Source organism: Salminus brasiliensis, chromosome 23 (assembly GCF_030463535.1).
Source record: "Salminus brasiliensis chromosome 23, fSalBra1.hap2, whole genome shotgun sequence".
NCBI classification, from domain to species: domain Eukaryota; kingdom Metazoa; phylum Chordata; class Actinopteri; order Characiformes; family Bryconidae; genus Salminus; species Salminus brasiliensis.
Window position 1 is genome coordinate 2507997 of NC_132900.1, and position 16026 is coordinate 2524022.

Here is a 16026-nt window from a genome sequence, read left to right on the forward strand (position 1 = left end):
GCCAACATGGACCAGAATCAGGACATCTTAAGGCTGTCTGGGGAGCCAATGGAGGCCCTACCCAGTGGGGTGTTCCTAATAATGTGCTCAGTGAGTGTGTGTTGATTTCTGCTGACATCAGGCATGAAGAGCTCAGGGAAAGTTAATCACGCTCTGATATGTATGGCACTTGTCACCCCACCTCTATACAAACAGCACAGCGCTTCTGTCCCTTTAACGTCCTTGCAGGGCGAATGAATCATCTGTAATGTCAGAGGGTGTTTTCTTAAAGAGCCGGGAACAAGCAGAGAGTCAAACAAGTCCTAGACGTCTTCAGGACATCACAAAAACACAAAAAGTGCATTCAAAATAAGCTTTTTTTCCGCGGCTAATGTTCTTTATATGGAGTGAACAAACTATATCAAACATTTTACTTAAAAAATATGTAAAGAAGTCAGTGAGTCCGTTTTCAGTGAGATGGGTTCTTTAATTTCACTGTTGGATTTTGTGACATCACAAAAACAGCGCATTCAAAATGAATGTAGCTAAGGTTTTCACACACAGTTTATACACTATATCAAACTTTCTTTTAAACAAAACATTAACGTCCTCTCATTCACTTAGGTGGGGAGAATTTCTATGATACCGGCCCTTTAAAGAGAGGAATCCTGACCTGCCTGATTTCCATGTTTGGCTCCAGCAGCTTGTGTTTATTGTAATCCTCCAGCCATGAGGGCTCTCTTACACTGGTATCAGATGCCGACTGTTGGAGGACCGGAAGGCACTGGGCTGAGAAAGGGTTTAACGTCGTTAAGCTCAAATTTTATTTAATTCATAAGGAACCGTGCAATCGGGGCAGCAGACGAACAGACCCTCTCTAACTAAGGCCGAGGGATAAACACCCCAGACGCCCTAAACACCACAACACTCATGATACATCAGGAGGAATGTAGGGGGATTGGGGGCGTGGCCTATTAAATCTATAAATAACACATTCAATTAAACATCTGTAAGATTAATGAAATGGACTATAAGGCTACATTAACCCCAAGGAGCCAAAACATTATGACCACCCACAGATAACAGTACGGTAACAGTGCTGTCCAGACCAGCGGGGCTCCAAGGTGTAGGGACTGATCAGTGGTGTGAGGGCGACCAACCGACGGAGCAGCTACTGTGCCACAGAGAAACGTGCACAGTATCACAACACACAGTGCAGCGCCCCCTGCTGTGTATGGGACTGCGTAGCTGCTGAGCCGTCTGAGTGCCTATGCAGACACCTGTCCACCGTCGTCTACAATGAACACCTGAGCATCAGAACTGGACCTCAGAGCCGTGAAGGAAAGGTTGGCCTGGTCCGATGAGCCCCGTTTTGTTTTGGCTGGTGCGCTGGATACTGAAAATGATCCGCTGGAACATCTTGGTGACCGGTCACCTGTAGGGGGAGCTGATTTGACAGCACACTAAACAACTGCATATTGGGCGGGGGTGGTCATAATGTTTTGGCTTATTGATTTATGCTGCATGTATGATGGGCATTTTTGAAGGACTTCAGAGCAGGCTGGGTGATGACCAAAGAAGGAAACAGCCGCTGACACGCTGGCTGGTTTTCGACAGTACTGTAATCCGTTTTTGGGTATTTAGCAGAAGTAGCATGACGTGTTTGCAGGAAAACGGAAGGTGTAATAACCGCACTGCATCAGATCCAGGTCTTTTTTTTTTTAAACAATATCTGCCCATGTCATCAGTAGCTGTGTTGAAAGGCAACACCTACACCACCTCTCTTATTTCTGCTTCTAGGCCTTGAAGGACAGCAGCAATGACCTTACTCTCACTGCACAGGATCCACTGTCCACTGTACACCCGCCCGGAGAGTCCTGCACCGACCCTATGTGGGGAAATGAGGAATACTTGGTCCAGCTTAAAGTTCAGAAATACATGGAAAAAGAGGAAGCTGTTGACTGTAATGATGAAGCCCTGAATGAGGCAAGAATAGAGAAGTGAATAAAGGAATAGTCCGGGTGCACAAGCTTCAGCATGTCTAGAGTGAAGTGAAAGCATTCTGAGGGTTAAGGACGGCACGCTGAACATGCAGGTAGGGGACTAGATCACTAGGGCCACTTCTCTGGAAACGGTGGCCCAAGGCCCACACTGGGGAGGCCTCTGTACTGTAGCGGCCTGGATTCGCTCAGGATTCGTAGGCCTGGCGTAAATGTATTTATTTTATTTATATAGGAGAAAATTTTAGATATTTTTAGATATGCTTTTTTTCTTAACCTTATATTTAAGATTAATAAATATTAAAATAAAGGTATTATTATTTTTTTTTAATCTAAGAACACTGGGCCTCATCTACCAATTAAATCAGTTCCTAGGTCAGATGCACAGCCATTCACAGCTCTTCTCCTACAACGATGGATCTCACGGTTGTTGGTTTATTTATTTATTTTTTAATATTTAGTCCAATTTTTCCCATTTTTCTTGCATAATTTCATACCTCCAATTAACCCACCCGTTCATAACCGCCCCCACCCCCCGCCTAGCACCCAACACTAGGGCAGCCAACAAGCTCACCAGGTTCCCAGCTCTCCAACATCCCTTAAGAGTGAGCAAAGCAGCATAGCGGGGGATTCGAACTCATGACCCCCACAGCGGCAGCGCCTTAGACCTCTGAGCCACTCCAAGCCCCACATGGACCAACCTAGCAACAGTTTCTAAGAAACTGACCATGTATTTTACACCCATACTGGCTTTCTTTGTGAAGAGGTGTAGATTGACTGAGGTTGGAGGGTGATTACATCAGAGGCCGGACAGACCAGCAGACTCGACAGAGCAGCCGGATCCACAGATAAGATTCACAGCTGGGCGGATTTGAATTGTAAAGCATGAGAGAGCGATTTCACTGAGCGAGGGGAGGGTGGAGGGGGGCGGAGGGTGGAGGGCGGAGGGTCAGGAAAACACAATCCTCACTACTTTACCTACACAATAACCAAACTAGAGATTTCTTTTAACGTGAGATTCAGATACTCAAATGTAAGTAAGCAAAGTGTGCCAAAGAACCACATCCTGCTCAGCATCTGAGAAACACACACAGCACATCACCCCTCCCAACCACAACCCAACCCAACCCAACCATCACACGCGACTGTGGCCTACACTGACTAGCACAGAGTGGCACAGTGTAACTGGGTCATAAACAAATCCATCACTCCGCAAATCCTCCTGATATGATCTAATGTGGAGTTTTGGTCACAATCACTGATCCACAGCAAACAAATGAAGGAAAAAAAAACCCAAAAAACAACCAGAACCACACCAGCCGCGGGTTTCAGAGTTCTGTAGGTTCTACTTGGGCCTTGCTGGCCATAAAATGAGCTCCTGTCCACACACCTCCTATAGTGGCTGAGTTTTCCCCCCTTCTTCACGTTTCCCAACTCAGTGTAAGAAAACATGGATACATGATTTGGACAAAAGTATTGGGACACCTGCTCCCCAGCGTTGGACTCTCATGTTCTTCTCTGGTCTCAAATAAAACATATAGCTTAAAGCTGAAGAAGAATCTGAGACCGAGCTTTGACAAGAATCGGACAATTCGGACTGGGTCAGACAATCTCCAAAACATCAAGATTTTGGATGCTCACCACTCTCCACCTCGCCATCATTTATCACTCCAGAGGACACAACTCGTCATGGCTGGTCACTCTCTCTCCGGGCGGTACACTGCTGAGCTTCTAGGCAGGTGGTTTTAATGTTATGGCTGATTTATTTGGTTTGTATTATTAGAAGTAAAAGTTATTAGAAAAGTACAAAAACTACAGAGTTGAAACTTGGGTGAATGTAAATATTTACTAAAAATCTTCATCATCAAATATTACACCAGACGAGCTTCCTACTAAAGTCACGACACATTTCCTCTTTCTCAAAACAGAAGTGTGCTTTTTTTACGCCAAAGTTTCCCAAATTAGAACAGCAGAAGTCTCAACATCTGCAGTTCTCACGATATTCCTGTATCTGCGAGACGCACTGAACAACATATCAGTGTATCATCTGTTAAACTGTCTCACCTTCCCAAAACTAAAAGGACAAAAGTATTGGGACACCTGCTCGTTCAGAGATTATGCTGCTTTTGCTGGAGTAACTGTCTCTACAGTCCAGGGAAGGAGGAGATTTTCTACTAGATTATGGAGGAGGAGCATTGCTGTGAGGATTTGATTGCATTCAGCGACAAGAGAACGTTAGTGAGGTCAGAATGTTGGATGATAATGATGATGATGATCATCCCCACCCCACCTCATCATCTCAAACTCCTCAACACATCCCACAAGTACCAGATGGAGCTCCTCCACCATCATTCCAGAGAACACAGTTCTTCCACGGCTCCACAGCTCCTCAATGCTGGGGGGCTTTATATACCGTTCTAGCCCACGGTGGGTACCAATAGGTTTATGATGTTTATTATCTGCTCCAGAGAGTCCTATTCTATTGGCAGGTGTTCTCTACAGGGACTAGACAAGCTGTGTGTGTGTGTGTGTGTGTGTGTGTGCGTGCATTTGTACATCTATGTCAGCAATGGGTGCAATTTAAATAAGCTGAATGCACTCAGTACAAGGGGTGTCCACAAACATTTGGACATAAAGTGTGTTTAGATTACTAGCTTAACAGTAGGCTTGCAGTTTAAAGGGTCAATGTAATAAATTGGTGGAACTCTGGATTAGTGGACGATGAGAAGGTCAGACAGTCCCGGGAGTCACATGACCACACTGTTTACCTGCCACACATAAGACCAACATGTCTGTCAGCTGTTCCTCTGAAGTGCAAACACAACGTCCACGCCCTGTTTGCTGATCAACCACAATGGCCTAGAACAGAAGGCCTGTTTAAACATGACCTGATGCGTGTACACACACACACACACACACACACACACACACACACACACACAGCATTACCTTCTCAGACAGCTGGAAGCCCAGCCCACGACTGAGCATGCACATTGTCCTTTTTGGGACGATCAGTCTGATTCAGGCTGTAATTCGGGCATTAGTGTGGCCAGTATTTACAGTACTGCGCTGTGATTGGTTGCTCTCCAGGGTTTTTAGCTGTGGGCTGTGGACACACCTGCTAAACGCAGCCAGACTGACGGGATTAGAGTTCAGGTTAGCAGCCAGTCTGAACAGTGGAACATTTAAAGTGAAGGTTTCACCCCCAATTTTGGTCAAACAGCCAAAAAGTTTGTGGACGCCCCTTCTAATAAATGCACAGACACACAAATGCGCACACTAGAGCTGGGCAATATGACTATATTTTATGGTATTGTGATAAATTGTGTTACGGTGATGACAATAAGCTTTTCTGATCATATGGAGGAGACTGTTAGTGCTTAATAAACACTGATCAGCTGCAGGTTTCATTACTAACAGCGTAATTAGACTGAAGGGTTAATTAGATGAAGAGCAGCAGACGTTGAGTAGAAATCACTGCATTAAGTAACAGATCCTTACAAACTACTGTTCAGATCCTCTCCCGTACTGATGTTTTGAGTCTGTGATTACAATTAAAATGTATCGTGATAAATATCGTTAAAAAAGTCTTTAAATATCGTGATACAGTATTTTTACCATATCGCCCAGCCCTAACACACACACAGCTCGTCTCTGAAACAGATAAACATGAACCTATCGGCACCATGCTGCCTAATGCCAGGCGTGGGCTAGTAGAGGGGGATAATAAAGCCCCCCAGCATTGAGGAGCTGTGGAGCAGTGGAAGAACAGTGTTCTCTGGAATGATGGTTGGTGGAGCTCCATCCAGTATTTTTGGATGAGTTGAGAAGTTGGGGCTGACCTCACTAACATTCTTGTTGCTATATGCAATCAAATCCTTGCAGCAATGCCTCCTCCAAAATCTAGTAGAAAGCCTTCTTCCCTGGACAGTAGATACAGTTACTCCAACCTTGAAAGTAGAAGACACAAAAAATGAGCAGGTGTCCCAATATTTTTGTCCCTATAGTGTATTTGGTGCCTGATGTCTTGCACTGGAGCTAAAAGGCTGATGTAGCTATAATAAGTAATGGAAGTTAATATCTAAACAATTAGCCTGTCCCCACACACACACACACACACACACACACACACACACACACACACACACACTTGTGCAGGTGTTCAGTAATCTCTAACAGACTTCATTAAGTGGTTTCAGACACTGGACCACTCAAGCAGGAGAGTGTGTGATGGTTCAAGGCACGAATTTAGCACCATGCTAAATTCAGAAGGGCTTAATCCTGGTCCTGGAGATCCACACATGTATCACCCAGGTAACGGGTTATTAACGACGACAGGTGAGATGCATCCTCGTCCAGGACCAGAGTCGGGCCTGCATGCCTTAGCTGTGAATGAGCGAGGCTGAACTGCTTTTTGCTGAACGGGCAAGGCTAAATTACTGTGGATCTGAACTGTTGACGGCTGAGTGGGTGTGGTTAAACTGATGTATGCTGAGTGGGTGGGGGCAATCGGCTCAAGGCAGAATGGATGGGGGTTAAACGGGTGTAGTCTGCATAAATGGGGCTAAACTGCCGTAGACTAAGCGAATGTGGCGAAATTCTGTATGCAGAGTGGGTGGTGCTAAACTGCTGTAGGCCGAGTGGGTGGAGATTTGACATTTTGGCGTTCATGGCATTTACCTGAGGCTCTTTACAAGAGTGATTTACAAAGTTAGTCATATTACAGAGTTGGGCCATGTAGTGTTCGGAGTCTTGCCGAAGGACTTATCGGTGTAGTGCAGCATCGTCACCCGGACCAGGAATCACTGCTGCAGGCAGAATGAGGCGGGCTAATCTGCAGCCAGAATGGGCAGGGCTACTCTGCTGCAGCCTGAGGGGGCGGGGTTAGTTTCCTGCAGCCTGAGCGGGCGGGGCTAGCCTGCTGCAGCCTGAGTGGGTGCCCACAGCGATGGACTTGGCACTCCTCTGGACAAACAACCAAAACCATTTACTCTAATTTTATTTATTGAAACCGGACATATAAAAATGTTGCTACTGGATTTTCCACAAAATACAAAAACACAGACTAATAAAAAAAAGTGTCTTCAAGTGTCTAACCAGGACTGCTTTCAGTAAGCGAATGGACTGTGCGTATAGGCTGACTAAGGAGGCTGAATCATGGGTGACCAGGGCACTGCTGAGATGTTGAATGGACAGTAAAGGGAAGCGGACTCGGTCCACAGCTGCTGCAGTCTTCAGAACATCTGATCACACCTTCCAAATAATGTTCGTCACGATATGTCTCCTTTAAAAGGGTATCCCTCTGGATTATGGTCCTATTGAGAGACAAACCAAACAAGAAAGAGGTTAATGCATCAGGGAAAGACCTCCAGGACCTCTCGGATTTTCAGCTCTTAAAACCTCACAGGTCTGATTCACACTTACAAACTGAAGGTTTCTGGTTCTGGTTCTATTAAAGAACCAAAAACAGATGTGGGAGAGTGAAGAACCCTTTACATCTAAAGAACATGATATGATGGTTCTTTAGACCTTTCTAAAGGTTCTTCATGGAACTTCAGGAAGGTGAAAATACAGTACATGTCAAATGTTTGTGGACACCCCTTTTTAGGAATGTATTAAGTGCAATTAAACTTGTCTAGTCCCTGTAGAAAAGTACTGCTAATAGAACAGGACTCCATGGAGCAGATCAACTAGATGAGCCTATTGGCACCATGCTGTCTAACAATGCCATATGTGGGCTATGGAGGGGTATAAAGACCCCCTGCATTGAGCTGTGGAGCAGTGGAAGAACTGTATTCTCTGGAATGATGGTGGTAGAGCTCCATCCAGTACTTTCAGGATGAGTTGGGCTGGTGTTTATCTGAACTTTTGGGATGAGCTAAGGAGTTGGGGTGGTAATCATCCAACCTCACCAAAGCTTGTCGCAACCCTTGATTTCAGAAAAAATTCAAACAATAAATGAGGTGTCCCAATACTTTTGTCAATTTAGTTTAGCAGTGGAAGAGCTGTATTCTCTGGAATGATGGTGGTGGAGCTCCATCCAGTACTTTCAGGGTGAGTTGGGCTGCTGTTCATCAAACATCCTGACCTCACTAGCGCTCTTGTCGCCTGAATGCAATCAAATTCTTACAGCAATGCACCTCCAAAATCTAGTAGAAAGCCTTCTTCCCTGGATAGTAGCGTGTACTTGCCTGAAAGCTGAAACTGCAGACAGAGTGCTGTTCCTGCAGAGCCAGCGTCTGGTTGACGAACTTTAGCATGCCGGAGAGCGTGTCCATATCTGGTTCCTCAGCTTCTCCTCCATCCAGCATGTAGGTGAGGGGGTTGAAGGTCGTGTCTGAGGTTGAGGTGAGGTCAGGGTTGTTCAGGCCCTGCCAGTCTGCGTCTACAGAACTGGGACACCTCAGAGCCGCCTGTACGCTGGCCTTCACGCTCTCTGAGAGCTCCAGGGAGGAATCTGAAGAGGCATTATTCCAGGATGTGGAGGAGCAGAGGCTGGAGTGAGGGAGGCAGTCCTTGTTGGAGGAGGAGTAAGGCTGGAGCTCTTTGAAAGAGGACGAAATGGAAGGAAGAGTGCTGGACTCATGATGGAGAGTGGCATTATGGAGCTCGGTGGCTCTCTCCAAGCTGGATATCTTGGCTTGAAGACGTGTGATCTCCGACTCCTGACACAGAGAAAGAGACAGACGACAGTGGTTATCTATTTACACCTATATACACTCGCTATATTTTATGCAATTCGGCTCTTTTAATTTGTACCTATTGCTGACACAAATGTGCAAATGCACGCACACACACACACAAACACACACAGATTGTCTAGTCCTTGTAGAGAAGCACTGCCAATAGAATAGGACTCTCTAAAGCAGATAAACATGAACCTATTGGCACCACTCCTAATTTCAGACATGGGCTAGAGGGGTCCTCCACACAATACTTTTGGGATGAGCTGGGGAATTGGGGAGGTGATCATCCAACCTCAGCAAAGCTCATCGCAACCCTCGATTTCAGAAAAAATTCAAACAATAAATAAGGTGTCCCAATACTTTTGTCAATTTAGTTTAGCTTCTACAGCTTATAAACGTCTGGCCCTTAACATTAGCCTTGATCTTGGCTAATCAAGAACGCGGCACAAACGCCGTCCTTCCTTGCTGTCGCCTCCTTCCATTCGGAAGACAGCCTAAAGCATAAACAGCTCAAGATAACTGATGGCGATTACTGTAGGCAAGCATTCTTCTGCCACTTTCACTCTCTGAAAGGTCTGCTTTTAATGAGCCCGACACATCAGCACCTAAAACAGCCGGCTGAACAGGTTCTTAATAGAGGGGTGTAGCTTTGACAGCCGCTCCTGAACAACGGTTTATTTACTCGGCACAAATGAGAAAATATTTGTTAGCGCCTCTCGGGCACACCCTGTAATTTACGGCCAGCATAGTGGGAACTCCCTCAGTCGGGTTCGTTATGAAGATGAAGGAATCATCTGTCCTCCTGACCTAGAATAAAACGGCTAGGTCATTTCAGGAGGACACGGTGTTCTTAATGCTCATGTCCATTAGGGCTGAGGACCACATATCAATACAGAAATGCATTAACGGCAAAGCCAGGAGACTTACTGGAACTACTTAGTCTGCATTTACAGGCATTTGTAGGAGTCTGTATACAGTCCGTATGCAAGACATGACAACACTGCCATGTTCAGCATTAGTGTTCGACACAGATGGAATTTGGCCTCCGTCTTAACAGAGAACACACATGCCCGCAGTGGTGGGCAGCCATTGCTGTGGCGCCTGGGAAGCAGAGAGGGTGAAGGGCCTTGCTCAAGAGATTATTAACCAATAATAACATCATGTCAGAATTGTGTCATGTGGCAACACCCACCCCCTGATCCCCACCACAGTTCCCCCTCATTACAGTACCTTAATGAGCAGGGTTTCTTTAGCATCCTGCAGGAGCTGCTCAGTGGAGCACAGCTGGGCTCGCAGGGTAGCGGCTTCCGCTTTGGCTTCGTCCAGTTGCTCCCTGGCCTGCTGCAGCCGCTGGGTCAGCTGCTCCTGGGAGCTGCGCAGGCTGCTGGAGATCTGGTCAGAAACCTTCAGCAGTTGCCCTCGGGTCTGCTGCAGAGCAGAGAGCTGAGGAGGTGGAGAAGAGGCGGAAAAAGGTTAGGGCTACAAACGTGGACTACAGGACACTGGGCATTATCCATACCCATACATATTAGTATGTGGCCTGAGGAATTCTGAGAGTGATGAGAGAAGAAAACATGCACAGTAAATGTTCGTATAGAAATGTGGCTTATTGAGGAGCTCAGTGAGGCAGCGTTTAGATCAGGCGACTGACCAGAGAGCGTCCAAATACTTTTCTAGATCCTGCTGATCTGGTACTCATGTGGATCCATTAGCTAGTCAGCTCTGCTAGTACATTTACTGAGGCCACGAGATACAGATCAGCAGAATCAAGGAGAGCAGTGGGTCAGAAAAGTATTCGGACGCAGACAAGAGAGTGGAGTTTACAGCTATGTCACTCCTCTGCTGAGTTCTCTCTTCACTGGCTTCCTGTAGCTGCTGCCCAGGTCATCAGATTCAAACCCCTGACTCTGGCCTACAAAGCAAAGACTGGACCAGCCAGCCCCTCCACCAGAACTTGATGGCGATGGTCAAAAGCTGATCTGCACCAAGAGCCCTTCCAGCTTCAAGTGCGGCTCGGCTCGACCCGACATCCTTTCAGATCCACGGAAGACGAGCGTCCAGACTTTTTACTGTCCTGCACTGAAGTGGTGGAACGAACTTCCCCTGGGTGTCCGAACGGCAGAGTCCAACACTCGCTGTCTTCAAACCCAGACTGAAGACCCTCCTCTTCTGAGAGTACTCAGGTGAAGAGAAGAGTATTATGGTCTGCATACTGACTTGTGTTTAGTAGAGTCTAAGATTAGAGGAGCTTTGAATTTTAGTCTATTGAAACTAGCTGAGGTTCTTCTTGAGTAAACAGTGACCGAGCAAACAGGTTACAGCATCCTATTGAAAATCGCCTAATAGGGGTAAGAACAATCTGCACTCTAATCCTCAGCCAGTCGGATCAAACTCCGATTTGTGCAAACATCAGACGGTCTTCTGCCAAAGGCTCAGACAGCTCAAAGTGCCTTAATGCCATCCTTCTTCACTCTATGCAGGGAACTGTGGTTTGAATAATAAATAAAGCATGAAATCTAATATCCGTGTGGAAATGACTAGCTGGGAATTTCTCGGAATGGGCTGAGAAGTAGAGGAAACAAGACAAACATGTCATAAAGAGCTGAAGTGAAGAGATTGTTTGGTCAAAAAAAAAAAAAAAAGGATATATATATATATATATATATATATAATAAAAAAAACTCACTCCCTCACACCAGATCAAAGTCAAAATCAGTTTACATTTAGTGTATACTTGACAAAAGTATGCAGACGCTCCTTTTAACAAGTGGCACAAGGTGGAAGGGTATGAGAAAACAGGCCTTCCCAGGTTACCCAGTCTGCAACGGGAGTAGGATAACCAGCAGTTCAAATCTGGGCCTTGAATTTAGGAGGGGAGAGGGTCACGTGGGGGTGTTTGTTTTGGGGGAGTGTGATATGCCTTGAGAAGGGAAGTGACCAGATAAGGACTCTATATAAGCCTCAGACAGAATCAGACTTATTTGGAGTACTTTGGGAACGCTGGCTGTCTCAGACTAACGTGTTATAGCCTTTATGTTTGAATAAAGTTTATACCTGCCTTTCATACCTGACTTCGGAGCTGGAGTGATTTCTGTACCATTTCTTTAAGAGCTTGATTGAGTGTTTGGGTGGTTTAGATGAAGAAAAAAAATAAAAATAAAAATAAAAAAGAATAATAATAATAACAGTCCCATAACCTACACAATAGTCATTAGTCAGGTAGTTCTGATGTAATGGTTGATCAGTGTATAGTATAGTATGTACTAATGGAAGCTCAGAGCCACCAACTAAGCTGTGTGATTGAGCTGTTAACTAACCCACTCTGGCCAAGACCAGAGTTTGGTTTCTGAAGCTTTAAAGGTCTTCTTAGTTTCGCACATTAGCTACACGGCTAATGTTGCTAATAAGTAATGGAAACGTACAGTTAGCACTCTACAAACCCAAGGCCTAAATCATCACACGCTCTCCTCAAAACCCATCAGGTTTGTACATAATCTGGAAAGTGTCTGCTCTGAGAATGACGTCTGCAAACACATGACATTCAGGCTTGGAGGCGTCTGCTACTCGTATTTTTAGACAGCCTACATTCTTTAGATCAAGTGTAGAGATAATGTGTGATGGTGTCAGAAACCACACAGGCAAGTCTAACGGTTCGTTGGGTGGGGGAGGCTGATGAGACTTTGCTTTTGAGCTGCTTTAATATCACACAGATTGAGCAGGGAGGTGCAGCACTGCTGCAGCAGCAGGTCTACCTCCTTGTGGTGCTCTTCTCTTTGCTGCTCCAGTTGGTGCTGGAGTGAAGTGACCGTGGTCTGAAGCCTGGCCTCGTCCTGCACTCGCCGCTTCTCAGCTACGCACAGCTGCTCCTGTAGCCGCTGCAACTCTGCATCCTACGCACACACACAGAGACACACACACACACAAAACATTAGTGGTTGTACTTCTATATTACAGTACTACTGTGGAACAGTGGTTACCAAATTATTCAGAGAACATACTGAACAATTCCCAGCAGATACTGAACAATTCCCAGCGGATACTGAACAATTCCCAGCGGATACTGAACAATTCCCAGCGGATACTGAACCAATCATAGGGGATACTGAACAATTCCCAGCGGATACTGAACAAATCATAGGGGATACTGGACAATTCCCAGTAGATACTGAACAAATTATAGGGGATACTGGACAATTCCCAGTAGAAACTGAACAAATCATAGTGGAGTCTGGATAATTCATAGGAGTTACTGATCAATGCACAGTAGATACAGAATATTTCTTTGTAGATTCTGAGTTTTTCTGAGTACATACTGAACAATACATAATGGATACTGAATAATGCCTTGAAATTACTAAATTATTCATAGTGGATGCTGGAAAATTCACAGTGGATACAAAACAATGCCTAGAAGGCAGGGGCTGGGCGATATAGTAATAAAATAATACTTTATCACAATAGTTAAACACATCAGTAGCGACAGATTCTTAAACACTACTATTCAGATACTCTCCCATATTGATTACAGTCATCATTTCACATCTGCTGCCCTTCCTCAGATATCTATAATAGTCTGAACACCTAGTCTAATTATACCTAATTACATACGTTTATTAAGCATGAAAATTCTCAATGTGCTTAGAAAGTCATGTGAACATTGTGATATTGGCCAGATCTACTAGAAGATACTTTGTTTAGATTCTGAACAATTCATAGTGGATACTAATAAAGCAAGTACTAACAGTACTAAAGTAAAAGGACTGAATACTTAAAAGGCCTTAAAACCGACAGTGGATTATAAAAGGACATTATTTTATAATGGTTTCCCACACCAATAACCCATTCTGCGTATCACACACTGCTGCAGCTTGTGTATTTCACCTTCTGTGTGGTCTGCTGTGTGAGATCATCCAGCTGCCTGCTGAGTGAATCACAGAGAGTGTGCGCGTCCTGCAGGTCCTGAGCAGTCTTCTCGAGCTGCTCTCGACACACGCGCAGCTGCTGGCCATGCTCCAGCGCAGTCTGGTATACACACACACACACACACACACACACACACACACACACACACACACACACACACACACACACACACACACACACACACACACACACACAGAGAGAGAGAGAGAGAAAGAGTAATCACCAGGGCTTAACGTGTAATATACTGACCTACTGTACATTATTACAGTTCAGTCAGTCCCAGCACTCAACATGGTGGGATAGTGATGCACACTGTGGGTCATTAAAGCTTAGGACCACCAGTCCGAGACAAATTCCGGTGGTTGTTTGCATTTACATTTACGGCATTTAGCAGACGCTCTTATCCAGAGCGACTTACAAAGTGTTTGTTCTGCAAACGTCTGTTTACTCTTCATCTGAATTAGGCTGCACAATATATCAGTCATCAGGCATTATCAGAATATTGGCTTTCACAATAAATGTGCATCCTGACCAATCACAGCACCAGATGAGTTTCTGTTGGTGCGGGTTATTTATACAATTGCAACACACACACTTACACACACTTATACAAATTCCTATTAATGATTAGTCATAAAACTAATATTAGCAAAAAGAACTGATCTATCCAGGTGCCGCCCACACACCCTTTCATAGCTACTGATGGACAAGCTTTATTGAACCCTAATGAGAGACTGTAGCTCCGCCTCCTCAGTGTATATCACAATACCTTCATTTAGAGCGTTATTAATATTCACCCTAATGAGAGACTGTAGCTCCGCCTCCTCAGTGTATATCACAATAGCTACATTTAGAGCGTTATTAATATTCACCCTAATGAGAGACTGTAGCTCCGCCTCCTCAGTGTATATCACAATACCTACATTTAGAGCGTTATTAATATTCACCCTAATGAGAGACTGTAGCTCCGCCTCCTCAGTGTATATCACAATACCTACATTTAGAGCGTTATTAATATTCACCCTAATGAGAGACTGTAGCTCCGCCTCCTCAGTGTATATCACAATACCTACATTTAGAGCGTTATTAATTATTATTCACCCTAATGAAAGACTGTAGCTCCGCCTCCTCAGTGTATATCACAATAGCTACATTTAGAGCGTTATTAATATTCACCCTAATGAGAGACTGTAGCTCCGCCTCCTCAGTGTATATCACAATACCTACATTTAGAGCCTTATTAATATTCACCCTAATGAGAGACTGTAGCTCCGCCTCCTCAGTGTATATCACAATACCTACATTTAGAGCGTTATTAATATTCACCCTAATGAGAGACTGTAGCTCCACCTCCTCAGTGTATATCACAATACCTACATTTAGAGCGTCATCAAACACACATCTCATCCCTGGCATAACTTACCTTTTCCAGATTCTCCTTGGTTTGGAGCTGAGATTTGACTGAATCCAGACGCTCAGTCAGGAACTCCACCTGCAGAGGGAGACAGTCCTATACAGTCAAAGCACTATACTATACCCTGTTTTGTCAATTTGCTTAAACCAGCAGTGCGTGTGTGTGTGTGTGTGTGTGTGTGTGTGTGTGTGTGTGTGTGTGTGTGTGTGAATAAATCCTCTACAGGAAGCACAGTTGACAGTTAATAGGTTACTGTTTATTGGGGGTAGATTAAACCCAAAATGTGACATTTATAAAGATTATGGGTTATACGTCGTATTGATTTATATTTCTTTGTTAAATTTACAGAATAAACAAAAGGGATGCTGTAAAATTGGCAGAAAATGCTTACTGGAAGTTTATTTTTACTGTCATTTTGTTTCCTATAAACAATTTTTACACTCCACTACATTTAAACAACCCTACTAAAAAAAAATTATATTATATATATAAATAATATTACAGTTAAAATATTTCTCTATATTACTCTAAAATATTACTTAGACACATATGGGACGTTTGTGGGCATGTACCTGTTCATCTCTATCTTTGAGCCTTCTCTCGGTCTTCTCCAGAACGCCCTGCAGATGCTCCACCTTCCTGTCCATCTCCAGCTTTCGCTCCTTAATAGCCGTGTCCAGCTGCCCCAGCTGATGGTACAGTGAGACAGAAATATGTGATTCAACATTTTTTTTGTGGCATCATCTACATCAAATCCATATGTTAATACAAATGAGGAAGATCAAGTGCTCTTGCTTGAACCGTATTTTATATAGAACACACCAGCTGTGCTCTCTGCTGCAGCTCCCCCTGTCGCTCCTTTAGTGCAGTGTCCATGTCCAACACTTCATTATTCCTCTCCTCCAACTCCCTCTGGCTCTCTCTGTGAGTACATGGGCGCACACACACACACACTTAATAATAATCATCATCATCATCATCATCAATAATAAAAAAAAAAAAAATAATTTTTATATATATATAT

General features: G+C 44.4%; 1 protein-coding gene across 2 annotated transcripts in view; it reads right to left on the reverse strand.

Moving 5' to 3' along the window:
* Window positions 1-6976: 6976 nt before the first annotated feature.
* The window catches only part of ccdc18 (coiled-coil domain containing 18), a 30859-nt gene continuing 21809 nt past the window's right edge, over window positions 6977-16026 (reverse strand). For both annotated transcript variants that reach the window (XM_072669271.1, XM_072669270.1), the window contains exons 21-28: window positions 15825-15924; window positions 15575-15691; window positions 15012-15080; window positions 13547-13687; window positions 12418-12555; window positions 9896-10108; window positions 8171-8644; window positions 6977-7294 (exon numbers count right to left, since the gene is read on the reverse strand). In XM_072669271.1, coding sequence (XP_072525372.1) covers window positions 7250-7294; window positions 8171-8644; window positions 9896-10108; window positions 12418-12555; window positions 13547-13687; window positions 15012-15080; window positions 15575-15691; window positions 15825-15924 — 1297 coding nt within the window. In that variant the 3' untranslated portion in view covers window positions 6977-7249. The remainder of the gene's footprint in view (window positions 7295-8170; window positions 8645-9895; window positions 10109-12417; window positions 12556-13546; window positions 13688-15011; window positions 15081-15574; window positions 15692-15824; window positions 15925-16026) is intronic.